General features: G+C 33.8%; 2 protein-coding genes and 2 long non-coding RNA genes across 6 annotated transcripts in view; 1 reads left to right on the top strand and 3 right to left on the bottom strand.

Annotated features, from left to right (window-relative positions):
• LOC127851402 (pyruvate dehydrogenase E1 component subunit alpha, mitochondrial-like) overlaps nucleotides 1-12,074 on the bottom strand; it is a 40,716-nt gene extending 28,642 nt beyond the window's left edge. Inside the window, exons 1-3 of the mRNA XM_052385170.1 lie at nucleotides 11,913-12,074; nucleotides 10,778-10,837; nucleotides 7,799-7,972 (exon numbers count right to left, since the gene is read on the bottom strand). Of these exons, the coding sequence (XP_052241130.1) occupies nucleotides 7,799-7,972; nucleotides 10,778-10,837; nucleotides 11,913-11,960 (282 nt within the window). The 5' untranslated portion in view covers nucleotides 11,961-12,074. The remainder of the gene's footprint in view (nucleotides 1-7,798; nucleotides 7,973-10,777; nucleotides 10,838-11,912) is intronic.
• On the bottom strand, nucleotides 1,636-4,266 carry LOC127851424 (uncharacterized). The gene is made up of 3 exons (XR_008035752.1): nucleotides 3,858-4,266; nucleotides 2,619-2,709; nucleotides 1,636-2,350 (listed from the first exon to the last, which is right to left on the bottom strand). It is a non-coding gene; the product is annotated as an uncharacterized LOC127851424 (long non-coding RNA).
• LOC127851423 (uncharacterized) lies at nucleotides 2,821-3,438 on the bottom strand. The gene is made up of 2 exons (XR_008035751.1): nucleotides 3,218-3,438; nucleotides 2,821-3,061 (listed from the first exon to the last, which is right to left on the bottom strand). It is a non-coding gene; the product is annotated as an uncharacterized LOC127851423 (long non-coding RNA).
• A 1,935-nt stretch (nucleotides 12,075-14,009) lies between the features above and the next one.
• On the top strand, nucleotides 14,010-19,112 carry LOC127851396 (uncharacterized). Of its 3 annotated transcripts, none has more exons than XM_052385157.1 (6): nucleotides 14,010-14,834; nucleotides 14,926-15,087; nucleotides 15,558-15,778; nucleotides 16,056-16,592; nucleotides 16,689-16,819; nucleotides 18,001-19,112. In XM_052385157.1, the coding sequence occupies exons 3-6, from the start codon at nucleotides 15,616-15,618 to the stop codon at nucleotides 18,937-18,939; spliced, it is 1,770 nt and encodes a 589-aa protein (XP_052241117.1). In that variant the 5' UTR covers nucleotides 14,010-14,834; nucleotides 14,926-15,087; nucleotides 15,558-15,615; the 3' UTR covers nucleotides 18,940-19,112. The 3 variants fall into 3 exon arrangements, with proteins under 3 accessions (XP_052241117.1, XP_052241116.1, XP_052241118.1); XM_052385156.1 differs by having other exon boundaries at nucleotides 15,478-15,778; XM_052385158.1 differs by lacking the exons at nucleotides 14,010-14,834; nucleotides 14,926-15,087; nucleotides 15,558-15,778; nucleotides 16,056-16,592 and having other exon boundaries at nucleotides 16,615-16,819.
• The last annotated feature ends 905 nt before the right edge of the window (nucleotides 19,113-20,017 follow it).

Below are 20,017 nucleotides of genomic sequence, written 5' to 3'. Positions count from 1 at the left end.
ACACACATTTTCAAGTCTTTTTCATTAAATTTGGCATAGATATTTAAAAAAATGGCATCGTATGAACCAGTAGTCATAGTATAAGCAACATTGAAGCCTAATATGCATTCATCTATTATTATTTGGGCACAAACAATTTTACAGTGTGAAGATCCTACATAAAAATGCAGATTTTTTCTTACTTGGTACCTGGCGACACACATTTTCAAGTCTATTTCATTAAATTTGGCATAGATATTTATAAAATTGGCATCGTATGAACCAGTAGTCATAGTATAAGCAACATTGAAGCCTAATATGCATTCATCTATTATTACTTGGGCACAAATAATTTTACTGTGTGAAGACCCTACATAAAAATGCTGATTTTTTTCTTACTTGGTACCTGGCGACACACATTTTCAAGTCTATTTCATTAAATTTGGCATAGATATTTATAAGATTGGCATCGTATGAACCAGTAGTCATATAATAAGCAACATTGAAGCCTAATATGCATTCATCTATTATACTTTGGGCACAAATAATTTTACTGTGTGAAGACCCTACATAAAAATGCTGACTTTTTTCTTACTTGGTACCTGGCGACACACATTTTCAAGTCTATTTCATTAAATTTGGCATATATATTTATAAAATTGGCATCGTATGAACCAGTAGTCATAGTATAAGCAACATTGAAGCCTAATATGCATTCATCTATTATTATTTGGCAACAAATAATTTTACCGTGTGAAGACCCTACATAAAAATGCTGATTTTTTTCTTACTTGGTACCTGGCGACACACATTTTCAAGTCTATTTCATTAAATTTGGCATAGATATTTATAAAAATGGTATCGTATGAACCATTAGTCATAGTATAAGCAACATTGAAGCCTAGTATGCATTCATCTATTATTATTTGGGCACAAATAATTTTACTGTGTGAAGACCCTACATAAAAATGCAGATTTTTTTCTTACTTGGTACCTGTCGACACACATTTTCAAGTCTATTTCATTAAATTTGGCATAGATATTTATAAGATTGGCATCGTATGAACCAGTAGTCATAGTATAAGCAACATTGAAGCCTAATATGCATTCATCTATTATTATTTGGGCACAAATAATTTTACTGTGTGTAGACCCTACATAAAAATGCTGATTTTTTTCTTACTTGGTACCTGGCAACACACATTTTCAAGTCTATTTCATTAAATTTGGCATAGATATTTATAAGATTGGCATCGTATGAACCAGTAGTCATAGTATAAGCAACATTGAAGACTAATATGCATTCATCTATTATTATTTGGGCACAAATAATTTTACTGTGTGAAGACCCTACATAAAAATGCTGATTTTTTTTCTTACTTGGTACCTGGCGACACACATTTTCAAGTCTTTTTCATTAAATTTGGCATAGATATTTTAAAAAATGGCATCGTATGAACCAGTAGTCATAGTATAAGCAACATTGAAGCCTAATATGCATTCATCTATTATTATTTGGGCACAAACAATTTTGCCGTGTGAAGATCCTACATAAAAATGCAGATTTTTTCTTACTTGGTACCTGGCGACACACATTTTCAAGTCTATTTCATTAAATTTGGCATAGATATTTATAAAATTGGCATCGTATCCTGTACGAAAAAGTTTGGGCTGACTGTAACCAGATTATGTGCAGAATAAAATACACAAAATCTGTATAGAACCTGTGCAGAAAATATTTGGTGTCCATTAAAAATGAGTTGAAGCAGATTTCTATTTATAGATTTTTTCAATATAAACAAAGAACGAATTCTGTACAGATTTTACGAATTATTTAAATTAAGCAGAATTTTTTAGGGGCAGAAAAAAACCTGGGCAGAATTAAATGTGGGGTGAACCAAAATGTGAGAATGGGATTCTGTGCAAAATAAAATCTGTACACAAAATAAAATCTGTACACACAAAAAATTCTGTACAGAAAAATGTAGCAAAATGTAAAGCAAAATATATAGACTGTAAATATTAAACATTTTTATTTAATGATATTATGACATGTTTATATATATATAAGAAAAGTAACAAATACTGACAGTCAATAAAATAAAATAATTTACTCTTACACATCCCGTTAAGAAATAAATCCCTAAATACAACACACATTATTGTATCACTGTTATATGACATAAAAGCACAGTAAATAAAGTAAGTTTATGTTTTAAGAAATTACAGTTATTATATTGAGATGAAAATCCCTTTTTCTTCATTTGCCTGAACTAGACCCTGGTGAGGTACCATCACTCTGTGACTGCACTTAACTGAGCCAGTGGTCGTTGTCAGGGGAAAGTTGCTACACAATCTTTTTTGATAGTTGCTGAAAGCAAAAAATACACATAACTATTTTTAAATCATTTTGTTTAGTCAATCTGAATGAAATGATCATATGGGATCTACTAAAATTACAGCTTAAATAACGCAACATGGTTCACCAACTTGCTTCTCTTTATATTTTGCTTTTCACATTATAAAATAAATTTGACATTTTTTCAAATGTAGGTCATTTCATAGCGTGTTTTATAAAAAGAGAATTTGTAATGTTGATTTAGTTACAAACCGCATTATATTAAGTTTTTGCTTCACACCTTTTAAGTGATAACAGCACCATTACTCTGTGACTGCACTTCTGAGGTCGTTGTCAGGGGTAAGTTGCTACACAATCTTTTTTGAAAATCGCTGAAAGCAAAAAAAATACAATTTACTATTTAACAAGGGACAAAATTGTCACAAAACCAGGTTTTCATTGTGAAAAAAAAATCTGATAAAGGGAGAAAACTCAAACTGAACTTTTGAAATGACCAAAAAAAATTAACCCCCTTTGTAAGTTTTTTTTTTTTTTTTTAAATCTATTTTTAGTCGTGGCGACCTTGACATTGGAGATATTGACGTGATTCTTTCGTGGGACACACCGTCCCATGATGGTGAACAAATGTGCCAAATGATTTTAAAATCTCACAATGAATGACATAGTTATGGCCAGGACAAGCTCATTTATGGCCATTTTTGACCTTTGAACTCAAAGTGTGACCTTGGAGATATCGACGTAATTATTTCGCGCGACACACCGTCCAATGATGGTGAACAAATGTGCCAAATGATTTTAAAATCTGACGATGAACGACATAGTTATGGCTCGGACAAGCTCATTTATGGCCATTTTTGACCTTTGAACTCAAAGTGTGACCTTGACCTTGGAGATATCGACGTAATTATTTCGCGCGACACATCGTCCAATGATGGTGAACAAATGTGCCAAATGATTTTAAAATCTGACAATGAACGACATAGTTATGGCCCGGACAAGCTTATTCCGCCAGCCAGCCAGCCAGCCAGCCAGCCAGCCAGCCCGCCCGCATTCGCCAATCTAATAACCAGTTTTTTCCTTCGGAAAACCTGGTTAAAAATTACTTTGTTTAGCCAATCTGAATGAAGTGATCATATGGGATCTACTAAAATTACAACTTAAATAATGCAACACCTTTTAAGTGATAACATAGCTTTCGTAAATATGTAATTGAAAAAAAGGCTTTACATTTTGTGGCAGAGTAGTTATTCATAAATAAATCTAAGTATTGGTTACATTGCCCTTTCATTTGGTCACTGATTAGGCAATTGATTGTAACAACTATATGTTGGTTTTGTAAGATAGAGATACCTTTGACTGACTTATGTCTTTTATGTGAACATACTGCAAAGATAATTGGTTTCATCATTTATTTAAAATGTAAATCACCCACCAAAACAGATCTTTGTAACTGTTAAATTATATCATTAAATTAAACATAACATTATAAGATAACAATGTAAAGAAAAACAATACAAACCTGTTTAACAGTTCAAAGCATTTCCAAAAGGGCCGCTTCATAACTCACTGAATTCCTCTTTTAGAGACTTGTTAATACACAAAATGTTGATTTCCACATTCTAGTTAATTGTTTATGAATGTCCATCAAAGTATTTCAGGATATTGTTAAAACTTCAACTTTAAAAAGTCCCAACATTGCTTTGAAACTACATTTCAGGTCTTGCATGGATCTATGTTTACATGTTCAAATTTGGCTCCCAACCAATCAGAAGAGATTATACACATTCCAGCAAGCCAGTAAAGATAGCCCCAGTTTCACATTACAAGTATCAAGCAGGCAGGATTTGTTTGTTAGGGGTTTATGATTATTTTCAAGTGAACTGTTACAGAGGTGTATACAAGCACTGACATTACAATTTTTCATAGATAGAGTCAGAGGAAGGCAAACTAAACATTTAACCCCAGTGGAAATACATATACCATTAAAGCAAAGCAGTTTTCATAAGTCAGGGGGGGGGGGGAGGGGGAATTGAAAAACAATTTTCAATATGTATTCAACCCTAAATCAAGTTTACTGTAAGAACCTTAATTCAAAGATATTTTATGATTATAGTAGATCTACATGTACAAAGGTACAATTAAAAGGTAAATTATCATTACATACTCACATATTTTAATATTATGACATGTAATATATACATGAATGGCAATTATTGTATAAATTGAACTGAACATAAATATTGTTTTTCTTGTATAGGGCAAATGTTTCTCATAATAAACATTTAGAACCTTGAATCAGGAGTCTATTTTTTCTAATTATCTAAGTCCCATTTTGAAATTTTGTTTCAATAGTTTTCTAAGTCCAATATTCTGCCTTGCTTAATACTGCCAAGTACCAAAATTCTGTCTTGCTAAAATGCAGAGTGCTAAAAATCTGTCTTATAAAAATGAAAAGAGTTTAAAAGTATAAAAATTCTGTTTGGTATAGTAATATGTACAGATGAAATTCTGCTTCATTGTAATTCTGCTTAAAAAATCTGTACAGTTTTCCAGGCAGATTCTGGGTCTGTGTGCTCTTTGTACAGAATAAATGAATTCTGTCTTGATTCTGGGCAGATTTTGTACAGACTCAGTACAGAATCTGCAAAGAATTTTCGTACAGGATGAACCAGTAGTCATAGAATAAGCATCATTGAAGCCTAATATGCATTCATCTATTATTACTTGGGCACAAATAATTTTACTGTGTGAAGACCCTACATAAAAATGCAGATTTTTTCTTACTTGGTACCTGGCGACACACATTTTCAAGTCTATTTCATTAAATTTGGCATAGATATTTATAAAATTGGCATCGTATGAACCAGTAGTCATAGTATAAGCATCATTGAAGCCTAATATGCATTCATCTATTATTACTTGGGCAGAAATAATTTTACTGTGTGAAGACCCTACATAAAAATGCTGATTTTTTTCGTACTTGGTATCTTGCGACACACATTTTCAAGTCTTTTTCATTAAATTTGGCATATACATGTATATTTATAAAAATGACATTGTATGAACATGTCGTCATAGTATAAGCAGAGAAGCATAATACGCATTCATCCATTATAATTTGGGCTCATACAATTTTACCGTGTTAGCACCATATATCAAGTTGCAGATTTTTTAAATATTCGCCACATACCCAAAGGCATTTTCATTAATATCTCAGAAAAATAGACCTATATATTAATACACATGGCATCTAAAGAACATTTTATCATAGTTAAACATGGTTTCCAGCCAACCTGGAAATCAGGGAAAACCTGGAAAAAGACTTTCACTTTCACTAACGCCCAGTACAAATATATGGACAGAATGATTTTTTCACTTACCGGTATGTGGGTGTATGTTGGCTCCACTTCACAAGATACAGACATTGTAGTTTAATTGAAAAACGCATCTTACAATGTGAGATGAGTTCTGGGTTCAAGCCCCAGCAGTGCCCTATCATGTGTGATATACAGAGCCATTATGATTAAATATACACAGTTATCTTTTTAAACAATACAATTAAATATAAGGAATAATGTTAAAGGGGCATTGCTGCTTAGCCATTTTTGGGATTGTATTGTGATTTTTTGCCAAATTTGACACTGAATAACAGGGTTTATATACATCCCAAGCATAAATGCTTCTAAATTTGTAAAAAAAACAAGTCGGAAGTGTGCAGAATATTAAAAATTTGCAACTTTCTGATGTCTAAAGGTCATTAAATGCCACTCAAAGTTTACATTTTTTGTACAAAATGACCCATTTTGTGCTGTCCATTATTGGTTAACGTTTTACGCTGTCAGGTCCAAAAACGCTCATTCTGTAGCTTGTTTGGACTATAATCTATAATGTGGCCAAGTTTCAGCAGATTCGACCCAGTGGTTCTGATTTTATACGCCGTGCCTAGCTTTTATTAGTCCACTACCGGTTTCACCGGAGGGGATTTATGGTTTGTGCTCTGTGTGTCCGTCAGTCAGTCAGTCAGTCAGTCTGTCACACTTTTCTGAATCCTGCGATAACTTTAAAAGTTCTTAATATTTTTTCATGAAACTTGAAACATGGATAGATGGCAATAAGGACATTATGCACGTGATTTCATTTTGTTCCTACGTCAAAAATTCTGGTTTCTATGGCAATAAATAAAAAAATAAAATAAATTCTGACAATGGTGGAGCCGGTAGGGGACAAATTTGCTTGACAATAGTCTTGTTGAGTATTACTCACTGACTTATGCATATGCGCTCGGCTGTTTTCGGAGAATACCTGAGGTATTGTCATAGCCAGCTCATCGTGTCGTATCGTGTCTTTTCGCCGTCCGGCGTCCGCCATGCTAAAACCTTAACATTGACCCATTGTACCCACAATTTTCGTACCCACATTTTTTTTCGTAACCAAAATGTTCGTACCCACATTTGTTTAGTACCCAAAATTTGTGTTCCCACATTTTCTTACCCAAAATTTTCGAACCCACATTTTTTTAGTCCCCACTCATTCCATCCCGCGAAACCCTTAAGGTGTCGCAAGTCTAGTATAACCAAACATACTTGAGTGTTCTTCTGGTGTTAATGATTTATTAACTAAGTTAAATAAATATATTTAATTTGTTTACCTTTCAATATCTTGCATTTCACATCTTCACTCAGTTCAAAGCTATTTCAGTTAACTGAACAGCGTGACAAACATAATAAAGCAGAATATGCATATGAATCTGATTATACACAGACCCACATACATATAAAAATCAAATCATGTTTGTCTATTTCAATGTTCGAACGATACTCTCTAAATTGTTTTACTTCGCGAGTAGACTACAGTCTACACTCCAATTTGCAAACACTGGTTTCCTGACACAAATTCAGTGGGCACATTTCTTAACAAAATCTGTGTTGCTTGTATCTAAAACGTAGTCTTTTTTTGACAAACACATTTCATTATTCCTATCAGACTAGGTGATGTCAGTCGTTTATTCGATTGCTATTTGTTATTTCAATAATCTTAATTTTCTCTTCACAACGGCGCCATTTGCAAACAAATCACAGAGCGCATCATTCTATACATAGATGGTGACGTCACTACGTTATTGTCAGTAAAGACCGGTGTGACACAATGCAGAGCGCATTTTAAGAACACGATTTTAATTGGAAGATTGGGAAACGACAGCCAATTATATGGCTCGTTTTAAAAATGCTTAGGCAGAATCTACCAGTGTAAAATGCGGAGAGATTTCGCGGGCCGCGGATATTTCCGGCCGCTTATGAAATACGTCCGCGGAATCGGTGGTAGCCCCTCTCCCACACATATTTTAAAACGAATTTACGCAAATCTCAGAAGTGACATCCGGGACAACCCGATCCGCGGAAATTCGCGGATTCTTTCCGCGGATTCGCGGAAAAATCACACCCCTGTATACAAGTCACTTGCCTGTCCTGAGTACAGATGACAGAATCCTCGGATTGCTTTAGATTTGTACAGGTTAGCGGCAACTGTCTCCATTCTGCGGATCGTGACCATTTCCTTGTAGAACTGCAGCCCCTCTGCCCTTGTCATCTTCACCGTGGTGCTGGGACCCTCTGTCAACTTGTGCAGCTTGTATGGCTTATGTTAAGAATTACATGTATATTGTTCACTGTTCAAGTAAATTATCATAAAAGATGGGAAGAACGTCTCACAGCTCATTCAAACTTGGGGGACACTTTATAGATTTGTTTGAGACACAAAGTTATAAACTTTAACTTGATATTTTTCAACTTAAAATTTTACTCTTACCAGCATTATACATATAAGAAAGAGTACAGAGCTCTAGAAAATACTCATATGCAAGCCCATTCTTTTACTTGAAGTAGCTTAGATTTTAACCAAGAATTTTGGAAATTCTTGCTCAGTTTTTCCATTGCAACTTTTTAATTTCTGTTGTCCAAAAACATTCTTAATTTTCGTAAATTGTATTAAAAGGCTGCTGACAGCATCCATATGCAACTTTACAATTACTCAATAGTTTTATTCTTTTGCAAAGGAGACAGCTAGTTTACCATAAAATTGCAATCACCATATAATGTTGTCATTTAACAGACAACGTCATCTTCGATATAGACAAAAAACTTGAATGCAATAACTTATTGATTAGATAATCAGAAAGCAGATGTCAATCAATTTTGATTTGTATTCTATTCACTATAAGAGAACTGTTATATTCAGATCTGAGTTTATCCGTAACATAATATCCTAAGAAATATTATCTTCATGGCAATTGAGGAAAAATCATAAGCACTGAAACTGGTCCATCAGCATTAAAAATTGTAATGTTACATGTAAAATGCTGAAAAAAGTTGAAGCAACTGATAGAAAAACAGATGAAAAATAATGCTAATCTTTAACATGATCTAATGTACATGTAATATAATACTAATATATATTAGTACAATGCAGCTGTATTGGCACAATTTTTGATAAACTCTTCTGTTTATCAATTGTCCTTGAATATAGTATACAGAACTAGGTTAGTTCTGACAATTTTTATCCATAAAACGATATCTGTGAAATACATATAACTAATGGTGCCTGCAAAGATTGTATGTCTTTTGTAAGTCTGAATCAACTTGTGTCAAGTTCTCACAATAATGTAAGAACATGGAGTCCATTACTTTTTTCTTCGGAAAAGTAAATGTCCCAGAATATCAATATGTCAAAGCTGAATGCAACCTGGGCATAACCCCATCCACTTAAAAGAATCTAATAACAAAACTTTGTGTACATGATATTATTTCTTAACCATTGTTTATCTGTTGTCATTTAATAATCTGGAAACAAACACTATGTCAACCAAGATGTTTATTGACTTTAATTAAATTTTAACATGAGTTTTTTTGCCCTGCCAAAGTTTCTATACAATCTGTGTGAAGTAAAGATTTTGTTTATCTCTCTAATTTGTAAACACGTGCAGATGTATTAAAAAATACAAGTTTTGAGGTGACAGCATTAGCCTTCAATTCAGCTCCCACAATTTTACAAGTTGAATTAGTGCTTAAAACACAAACTAATAGATTAAAGAATAGGAAATCTTTCTATTTTTAAAATAACATAATAAATTGTATTGCCTTTTTTTTTTAACTCTGACAACATTAAACAGCACAGGATCTTAAATAAACATGCAAAGTTCATGCATGTTCATTTTCATTTGCTACCTGATTGGCTATAATAAAACTGACCTGTGTCTTTTAATGATACATGTAATTTACATGTACATGCTGATGCAAACTGGGAGTGCATTAGTAGGCCAAACAAGTCATCTGTAAATTTTAACCCATCCTTAAGCAAAACCTATGATATTTGACAACTCAGACTCCTCAAATATATCAGATATTTAAGTACATGTACATGCACTTTTTTTTCCAAATGGACAAAGCCCTACCACTGAGGTCTTACACACAGACAGTGATGACTCAACACCCTACTGTCTGGGGACATTACACACTTCTTTTATTATAGAAACGTATCTAATTATATCTTACAGAGAATTTGAATGTCAAGTCATTACTGTTGTGATGACATCACTGACATTTCACATTTTAAAACTTAATTTTACCTGACATGTTTCAAATTAAAACTTTTAATGTAAGTTCATTTTGATGTTGCTTATACCTTAATTTAACAAGAGCAACGCATAACGCGTGCCATGCTCGGCTACGGGTGCCGTTTTGAATAAATGAAAGCTTGTCAGATTTTTTTGATTTTTTAGAGGTCATCAGGGACTACCCTACGGGCGACTAGAGCGATAATTTCGCTCTAAGGCCCGTGATTTCGCCCTACGAGCCCAGAAAAGCAAAGATCAAGTCACCGGATTAATTGAGTTAACAAGACCGGAAATGCTAAAATCAAGCCGCCCGATTATTTTTGCTAAGGCGTGCTACCGCCTGCAGGCAATTAGCAAGTTTGTTTGTTGTTTATCTAATGGTCACACAATTTACCCCCTGCACGGATCGTTAATTGACCGTGACAAAGCAGTCCCTTAATATTGGTTGCTATAACAACACACTTGTGCCTATTCACACTTGCCGTAAGTTGTCTAATGATTACGTGATAATTGATTGACCAACCGATAATTGCAGGTTTTTGGCAGACGGCACGGTGACCTTAACCTTTGACCTAGTGGCCCAAAAATGGATGTGGTGTGTAGAACTCATCAAGGTGCATCTACATATGAAGTTTGAAAGTTGTAAGTGGAAGCACTTTGATTTTAGAGCCAATGTTAAGGTTTTAGCACGACGTGTACGGCAGACGGCGGACGTCAGATGACGGACGACGGGCTATGACAATCCCTTGGGTTTTCTCCGAAAACGCCGAGCTAAAAAATATGTAAATATATGTAATGATACATGTAACTTAAAAACAGTGACAACTTACCTGAGTTTCAAATGTTGCCTCTGTTGCATAATTTGAGGCTTGAACCGCACCATTCATCATCTGAAAGCAAAAGCATGTTTAACTATCTTATGACAGGAAATTTACACAGAAATCAAAATTCCACAAGTTGGCTTTTACATTATAACATTTTCTGTTTCAGATATATGATATCTAATTTCATTGTCATTAAATTTTAACTAAAACCTGTGTACAAAATTTGCCGATACACTTTGGACTTGTTTTCTACCTTTCAGCTGTATAAATATTTTCCTTAAAATCCACAAAAGCCTTTGTCCTTGTAAACCTCTAACTAGAAGTCAACAACAAAACACGACATGCGTTAAGGAACTACAATGCCCCCTATTGCCCTTTGAACCTGCACCGCAACTATTTTAGAGAAAATTGTTAAGTACAAGGCCTATAACTTCGCCAAGAGACCGGAACAAAACTCACAAGTCATCTGTAAGTCATGAAGGTAGACTCACATTCCAAAAATCATGTCAAGATCTGAATAAGATAAGTAAAAAAAATACAGAAAAAGGAAAAATTCTAAGTTCAGGGCCCATAACTTCTCCAAAAAATCAAAAGACTGGAACGAAAGTCATACTTCATCTGTAAGTTGTGAAGGTAGCCTAGCATACCAAAAATCTGCTACATACCTGAAAGCATTTAATGATTTTGTAAAAAAACTCCGGAAATGGTTATTATAGAGGAAATATCTAAATCCAAGGCCCATAGCTTCGCCAACAATCAATGAACCTGAACAAAACTCACTCTTCATCTGTAAGTCATGTACATGAAGGTAGACTCACACACCAAATATCAGGTCAATCTCTTAGTCTTAACGTCCGGAAAATGGAATGCTGGGTGGACTACGACAGATGGACAGACGGACAGACAGTGCAACAGCAGCCAGCTTTATGCAAGCAACCTACCGAAGGCAAAACAATAATAACATTTACCCTGCATTCGAAACATTCAAGATTTAGAGGTTAAATTCATATCAACTAACATGTATTTCTGTTTATCCGAATCGAGTCTTTATCCGATACCGTCCACTTACGAAAATAATGAATTTACATTTCTTTGCAGTCCGAATGTAAATTTGTCAGTTCAATACAATTAAGATACTTACATTCTTGCGAACGAGCACATTCCCCAGCTTTTGCACGGAGGAGAGCATTCTAAAATACTTGATTCTCTCTGGCTGACCGTGAAGGTCAATGCAGGGCCGCTTGTGAACTTGTAAAGTTAAAAATAACAAGCGGCTACAGTCCACCAAACTCCGCTGCAAGACCGCGGTGCTGAATGCATAGCTCCATTTTGGAAACCGAATATTTGTTTAAGATTATTGATTTTTTTCTTGGTTGTCAATCAATTAAACGCACACAATTGAATACATTTTTGCAAGGATATTAACTTACGTGATGCCTCTCCATTTTTTATCTTTGAAATAACCCACTTTAAAATATGTAATAGTATGTCCCCCCACATTTTTAGGATAATCCCCGTTTTGGTACAGTGTATTAAATAGCTTCAAGATAAATAGCACTAATTAATGGGTCGCACATTTCTACTCATATGCACATACAATATCGACAGCTTTAATTTTAATTTCCAATGACAAGACAATGCTTATCGTCAACATTTAAGATAAAAGCTATTTAATTATTATATGTCTTTTTGCAAACTTGTGAGGCATTAAATATAACTTTGGATCATGAGTCAACATGATCATAGAATGTGTTCATGTCTTTTTCCTGCTCCTCTGGGAAAGCTTAAGGTCGCAATGAGAGATTTATGCCATAGATGGATGTTTTTGCTCTTTAATTTGTGTATGCATTTGGTGATTTCAACATATGTTTTATACAGAATATTATTCTCTATTTAAAGAAGATGTTGCAAATACCACTGACATCCTTAAAGACATCCTTATTTATCCTTAAAGATAAATGTCACAATCAAAGGCCAATGTTCATGTGCTAATTTTTCTGATCGGTATCATTCTAATGACACAGAGGATGTTGATATTAATTTGGATCTCCATTATCAGATGATATGTCTCGTTCAGTTCTGATACATTCTTAGTGAAAGGTTAACGTCATAATTCAAGGTCAAAAGTCATTAAATTTGACTTCCATTCTGCAAACTTCAATGCGGATACATGTATATGTTCAGTTGTTATGATATTTGCAAACGACATTAATCATTCCTTAAAACATCGATAAATTTGCGATTTTAAGTCATAAAGAATTTATGGTTAAACGTCGTACAAGTAAGTGTTTATATAATAAACGCAGTCCATTATAACGATCCCATGAAAGATAACTAGACGCCACGTTATTCGAAACATGTGGATCTACAAAAACATGCGCTGTCGATGTGTGTTTGATCTGAATATGTATGCTTTACATACACTTCAGTTTAAGTTTTAAGGCACACAACGTTGCTTATTGCATGATAAGAAAAGGCTCCATTCAGAGTTTACCATTCACATGTCACATTTATTGAATAGCGCTATAATAATAAAAGCCTTAGGTTTTATGTGACAAGTCATTCAAGTTTGACAGAAGATCAATACATTTATCTGATATCAACCTTTAGATTTATATAAAGGGGTAAATCTACGATAATTTCAACCATAACTCTCGTATGCACACATATTTACCCGTATCAAAACACAAATTAACTGTTTTATGACTAATAAAGCTATCTTAAATAATTATATATTTAATTCAAACTAAAGTCGGAAATAATTTTTTTTTTTTTTCGAAAAACGTTTTAATTACTCCTTAATAGCTACAAACTTTAAATAAATGTGTTTCGGTAAAGTCGATTATCCATTCCACCGGATTCTTCTAGATTTAAAATATATTATTTATATTATTTTATTTCGACTTCTTTTGAAGAAAAAACATAACAATCAATGGTTGTCCGTTAAGATTGTAAACAAAACAAGTAGCCTCGTTACACGATCAATAATTGAATACATCAAAATCGAGAATATCGCCCCATCCCACCCACCACCACCACCCCCAAAACAGAAAGAAAATGAAAAAAAAATCACGAAAACACAATAATAAAAATATATATGTATGTAAGAAACTAGTACACCAGTCACAAAGGTTTTACAGATGACACCAATATGTTAAGCTATTCGCGTTAGTATTTTTTGTGTACTATTCCTTTAAGTATTCGTTAAGCATGACACACAGACATAGCCAGCGCAATTAGGAATCTTTGGTATTATACCCACCGATAGAGGCAAATCAGTTTACAAATGACACATTTATAAACTGGTTTTACAGTTTGGTGCAAGTATTTGTATTGCCTAACCGAAGCAAATGTACATTATGATACGAATTACTGAAAAGTACTTAAATACTGTGACATCACTTGTAATTAACGTTGCGGATATAAACTTATGTAATATAAACACAAGCTAAATAGATGCAATACAATAACAATGGCAAATAGAAAACAATATTTCGAATTATGGATAAAGGAGCTCTTTGCAAACAAACAAGGGGAACGTTTAAAACAGTCACCGTTTTTCAACTGGATGAAGGCATGTTTAGCTTTAAAAATTACAAGTGAAGGACTTCAAAGATTTGTTATAAGGTCATTATTGAAAGTTCATGACGAGATTATGAATCATTACAAGATTGGCGGAGTAAAATGTTGCGAATGTTCAACACCGAATATAATTCCTTGTCAAACCGACGGTTTTTGTTTACCTGGTGATAGTTTTGAAATTCACGATGATGTGTCAACTCAGTATAGGCCATGCCCTAAAGGAGTGTGCGACAAAATCAGAGACCACATTATCGGTTGTCATGTGAACAAAGCACCAAACTGGGCCAATACAAATGCGAAAAGATGGTGCTTTGATTACTGGGAGATAGGAAAGTGCTTTATAGAAACAGATGGCTATAAGATGACCACACAGGCGCGAACAACGGATTTCAATGATGTTATAAGCATACTTCGGAACTGCAATCGTTGCCACGAAATTCTGAGCAAGCACGATGGAACTATTGCTTGTCTACTGCTCAAGGTATGATTAATATGAGCGTATTAAAGATATATATATTGTTGTATTTTGAATTAACATAATACATTATTCGGATTATTATTTTCTATTTTAGATCCAAGACATTGCTTCGCGGGTAACATATACTAAGGACTTCATAATTTCTGGCGACGATTTACAAAAGATGATTGACATGTTGTCACAAATGCTTAATATTGTAAGTTCGGAAGAGAAAAAAGCTTCGCCATCAAAGATTAGCAACTTACTTTTAAAGCAGGTTTGTAATCGTACTTTTATAAACATCAATATATTTTTTGTTGTTGATAATAAGCCAATACAATTTAAAAATTAATTATTGACTGTATTAACTAAAAGTATTTCATAAAAATAGTATACTGAGATATATTATTTTACTTAAATCACAACCTCCGTGTTGATGATTGCCTCTCATCGGCGAAAATCGGTATCAAAAGTTTACACCTTTTATGGGGATTTTCAAAAATCGGAATATTAACATTTCACGCTTGCCTTTTTAGTTGGACCGAAACTTCGATTGTGTGGATTAAACTAAACGTTAACCAAATGGAAATATTCATAGATTTGTAACGTATTTATATGACATATAGCGGGTGAAAGAATGTGATGTAAACACTGATATTCGTTTCAGCTTGAATCCAGCGATTATAATTTTACTGAGCAAGAAATAGCATATTTACTTCAACAAATCATTTTGACTTTTCTGCAAAGCTTCAACACCAAAATACAATTACAAGAACCTATTCCAAGCAACCGGCCCGTTCGTCCCATGCGTCGACAGCTGAGTTTATACATGGAACAGACACAGGAAATTATTAAAAAATTGCCAGAAAATAAATCCGAGTGTATTCTGCGAATTATTACTCAAAATGGCGATGAACGCGATAAACAGATAGAAGCTGTTATTCAGAGACAGGCACGGTGGAACAACGGTAAAGTAGAGATTTTTGATGCAAATCAATACATTAATTTCATTTTTTTTTAAAGTTTTATTTCGAGACCAAAGAAAAATGATTCACTGCTTTTAAAAACAATGTCTTCACGTTAAAAAACAATTGACCATTTTTCTTCATCACAAAATAATGATATCGAAATTCTAAGAGCTTCACTTAATAGTGTAGATTGTCAGAAACATTTCAATAAAAAATAATCAATAATTTATTGTTTGTTTTATCGCGATGGCTGATTCAGTAAATTATTTCTTTTCAGACAGATTCAACGAATCTTTAAACTCAAGAAGGGTGAATACAAATAACTTGTCGGCGTTTTCATTTAGTTGTGCAACAATTCAGGGAATCATCAATCGATGTAAAAATAACTTGAACGGCTCTTCTTTAACACAACGAGAATTAAACATTCTCGATTCAACTTCAATGATTGTTTATGCAACTGTAACCTTATCACAAGATATATGGGACGGATTTGAAGGAGAAAATCAAAGAGAACATAGCATACTTAAGATACACGACGAACCAGTATTGATTGTAGCAGAATACAATTTTCAAGAAGCCGTCTTTTCTTTTATTAAGCAAAATAATATAAAAGAACTCTGTAGCGTCATGCTTGTTGACGACGAGGCGCGCACACAGAGTAAAAAGAGGAATGATGACGTTTTGATTGTATATTCCTTACCCGGGAATTTAATGGAGAATGCTGATGCTTTGCTGGAAAGATTTGCATTCCGCATATTAAAGCGATTGATTGAATCGGCAAGAATAACAATTGACTCGGCGCCTAATTTTATTGGTAAGTACAGTACGTGTTGCATTAAGTCGTCCGTAATTAAAACGAGTCACAAAGCTGTACATCAATATTGGCATAAAATCGCAAGTTCTGTTGTAGTTGATATGGATGAGACAATACTCGTAGTTTGTGACGGTATTCATGCAGCGTACAGACGTAGCGAAGTGCCAAGGGAGGAGTGGCCGGTAATTCCGGATTTCGACGTTGAATATCCTCCAGAAATTGACAAGGTACGTTATTGTAAAAACGCTATAATGACATAACAGGTCCACAGGTCCTACATAAGACCCACAGAAATTAAACTGTTCTCAGCAGGAAGTGTTAAGAAAGTTACACAATAGACGTATAAGGAAATTTTTTCAAAAACTGGCAGCCATAAAGCATGTTCGTCATCGGTTTTAATATTATAGAAAAACAAATACTAAACACTCTGAGCAAGTTTTCGTGGCATTATTTTATCCTAGTAAATAAAACTGCACGCCTCATGGAGGCTATGTTTTGCAATGGAAAGAAGTTATATTGCTTGCGACGAATAAATAATTAGAACTAGTGTCTGTGCAAGTTTCGTAAAGTAACAAACGTGACTTCTAGGGTGTTCTTTTTCTTAAATAGTACTCCACGTGACTATGATTAAACTCCTCCGATATATTTAGACAAATCCTCTTACAAAATTTCATGAAGATTGGGTTATAAATGTGACCTCTAGAGTGTTAATAAATGTGGTCTTTACTTTCAACTCCTGTCATAGTTTTTTTATTCTGCGGGACCGAGTTTTAACTACGTCCGAATGTTGTTTTGGCAAATGTTCAGAACAAGTTTCATAAAAAAACATGGTATCTAGCCTCTAAAAACGTTCACAATCTTTTTCTTAAGTTTGACCATCTGAACTAGATTTTGAACATACTAAACCAAGTTTAGAACTCGACAGATATATCATATGGAGTGTCAACAAGCCTTTTTTTTATTTGACCTAATCATTTAGTTTTGGATCACATGTAGCCTAGCTTTCTTTTTTGGAGATATAATAAGGATTAAAGTTGTGACCAAGTTTCATAAACACTGGCAAATAAATGAGGCCTCTAGATTGTTCAAAATTATTTTCGTAAATTTAACTTAAAGACATCATTGTTTACCAAACATAAACCAGTAAAAAATGTATGAAATTTTATCACGACACATGTTATTGTCGACTTTCACATAATGTGGTTTAATAGTCTTTAAAGTGTTAACAAATGTTAAAAACTAACGAGGAACGACAGATAAAAGGTGCTCTCAAAAGCTCACCATGGACACTCTGCGCTGCGCTCAGGTGAGCTAAACATAGGAATAGTGAAACATTTTAAAAAACACGCATTATTTGAGCAACGAACATCTGATCATATGTTGTCAAGATATTTTGTTTTGTTTGCAGATTATAACGACCGTTTTAAAAATTCCGGGAGTATTCGGATGCTCGAAAAAACGAGTAGGACTGTTTATTGACATCAATGCCACTGATGAGCATTTAAGAGAATCGATTTCAAAAAACGTAAGCAAAATAATGGATGAAAATCGTATTCGTCGTTTTGTGTGCCGTTTTTGTACCTTTAAACATTTGAGTGTCCAATCTGGTGATCCGATACATGTTCGCGGAGCACAAGGTACGCTTGGCGGCTTTGCGGAAAAACGCCATGCTCTCGTTAAATCACCCCCATGTCAAACAACGGAGATAAGAGGGAATACAGAAGAAACACTTTATTTTCGGGACGAAAATAAATTAGTTGCTTTAATATCAGGACACTTAAGTTTCCTCGATCATCCACCAGAAGCTGACAGGACAAGGTATTTAACCTCTTGTTCGCAAAACAAAATAATTGGTCAATTTGAAGTACCGGATCAGGAAGAATGGATTGATATGGTGTGTGTTGAAGTTTATGACGAGTTTAGAGGGGTTTGTGAAACTAAGTTTAGAAATGAATATGGCGTTAGCCTTTTTGCCGACCTCATCGAACACAAATCGTTAGAGAATTGGGAATTCTCTCCTGTGCATATTTGGGGAGCTAAGACGTCACCGGGTTCAGGACAAATTCTTGAAACAAATTATGTAGTGGATGAAGCACCCGGTAAATTTATTGTCATATCTGAACGAAAGAGCGACAAGCTATTCAGCACACCTGGAGATAGTGGATCGATTGTTTGTGGAACTGACAGAAAAAAGAGCTTTTTTGCCATTGCGATGCTGATAGGAGAAATACAAAGCAAAGACGAGAAGTCACCAAAAAGATATTTAGCATTGGTTCTGAAAGACGGTCTAAATCATATTGCAAAGAAATGTGGTTGTGAGTTTAGTCTTTGTAAAGCTAGTTCATGAATGTATTTTGGATTGTTACTACCATTTTAACAATGTTTTAACAAATCCCCTATCCCCTAACTATGCATTTACTACTACATACTACTATAGTTATACTGTTTTCGACAATAGTGAACAAGTAAAAAGTAATCCTGACATGACAATTTAATTGGAATATAAACAAAGATTCCGTTTGCGATTTGTTTAGTTTTGCCTAACCGCGACAGACAGAGTTAGTTGAAAACAGGATAGCAATTAAAGTTTGAAAGGAAGACAACCAATTATATGCTAATGTGTAATTCAGTTTATGATTCTTTGTTAATTGAACGAACTAATCAAACAGTTGTAGCTTAGGACCAACCATACTCATAACAAGGTCAGCTTATTGTGACTGCATATAATATTTTGTACTCTTTAAAACATTTAGTCAATAATCAATACTAGAAAAGACTGGTAGATGGAAGTTTATGTGTCAAATCAATTTAATTTTTATATACTATATTATTATATATATATATATATATATATATATATATATATATATATATATATATATATATATATATATATATAGAGAGAGAGAGAGAGAGAGAAGGCTTAAAATTTGGAATTTTTGGGATCAAGTCATTTTATTTCATAGAAATAAAACAAAAGATGCCAGAACATGATTCAGTACGTTATTATGATACTCTTAAAGATGGGTGTAGTTTTTATCATGTTGAGAGGTTTTTTAGCAACATAAACATAAGTTCTTGATGTAACAAAATAGCAGCATAAAAATATACCTTGTTCTAACATAGAATTAAGAATAATTTGTATTCTGTTAGTCACAGTAAGTGTAATAGTTGTATTGAACAATTAGTCCATATCAATAAAAAATGCAGTGGGAAATGTTGGTTCCGCTCACCTTGTCAAGAAGAAATAAGGTCTTAAAGACGTCAATGTTAGATGCCTACTATTGATGTTATTGACGTCTGTATTCAAATCTGTACTATTAAAATGAGAAATCAAATCAATTTTAACATAAACATCTAATCACTAGTGATGCAAGTGAGGAACATATTGTGAATTATTTCACCAATAACGTTCAACTTTGTAT

The sequence above is a fragment of the Dreissena polymorpha genome, chromosome 11 (genome assembly GCF_020536995.1).
Source record: "Dreissena polymorpha isolate Duluth1 chromosome 11, UMN_Dpol_1.0, whole genome shotgun sequence".
Taxonomy (NCBI): domain Eukaryota; kingdom Metazoa; phylum Mollusca; class Bivalvia; order Myida; family Dreissenidae; genus Dreissena; species Dreissena polymorpha.
Note: the sequence above shows the minus strand (reverse complement) of the source record. Positions and strands in the feature narration are given on the sequence as shown.

Coding starts and splice junctions, on each gene's coding strand:
- LOC127851396 (XM_052385156.1), top strand. CDS start 14,244: ATGGCAAATAGAAAACAATATTTCGAATTATGGATAAAGGAGCTCTTT. Junction 14,835..14,925: donor TTGCTTGTCTACTGCTCAAG/GTATGATTAATA, acceptor TTTCTATTTTAG/ATCCAAGACATTGCTTCGCG. Junction 15,779..16,055: donor ACAGGCACGGTGGAACAACG/GTAAAGTAGAGA, acceptor ATTTCTTTTCAG/ACAGATTCAACGAATCTTTA.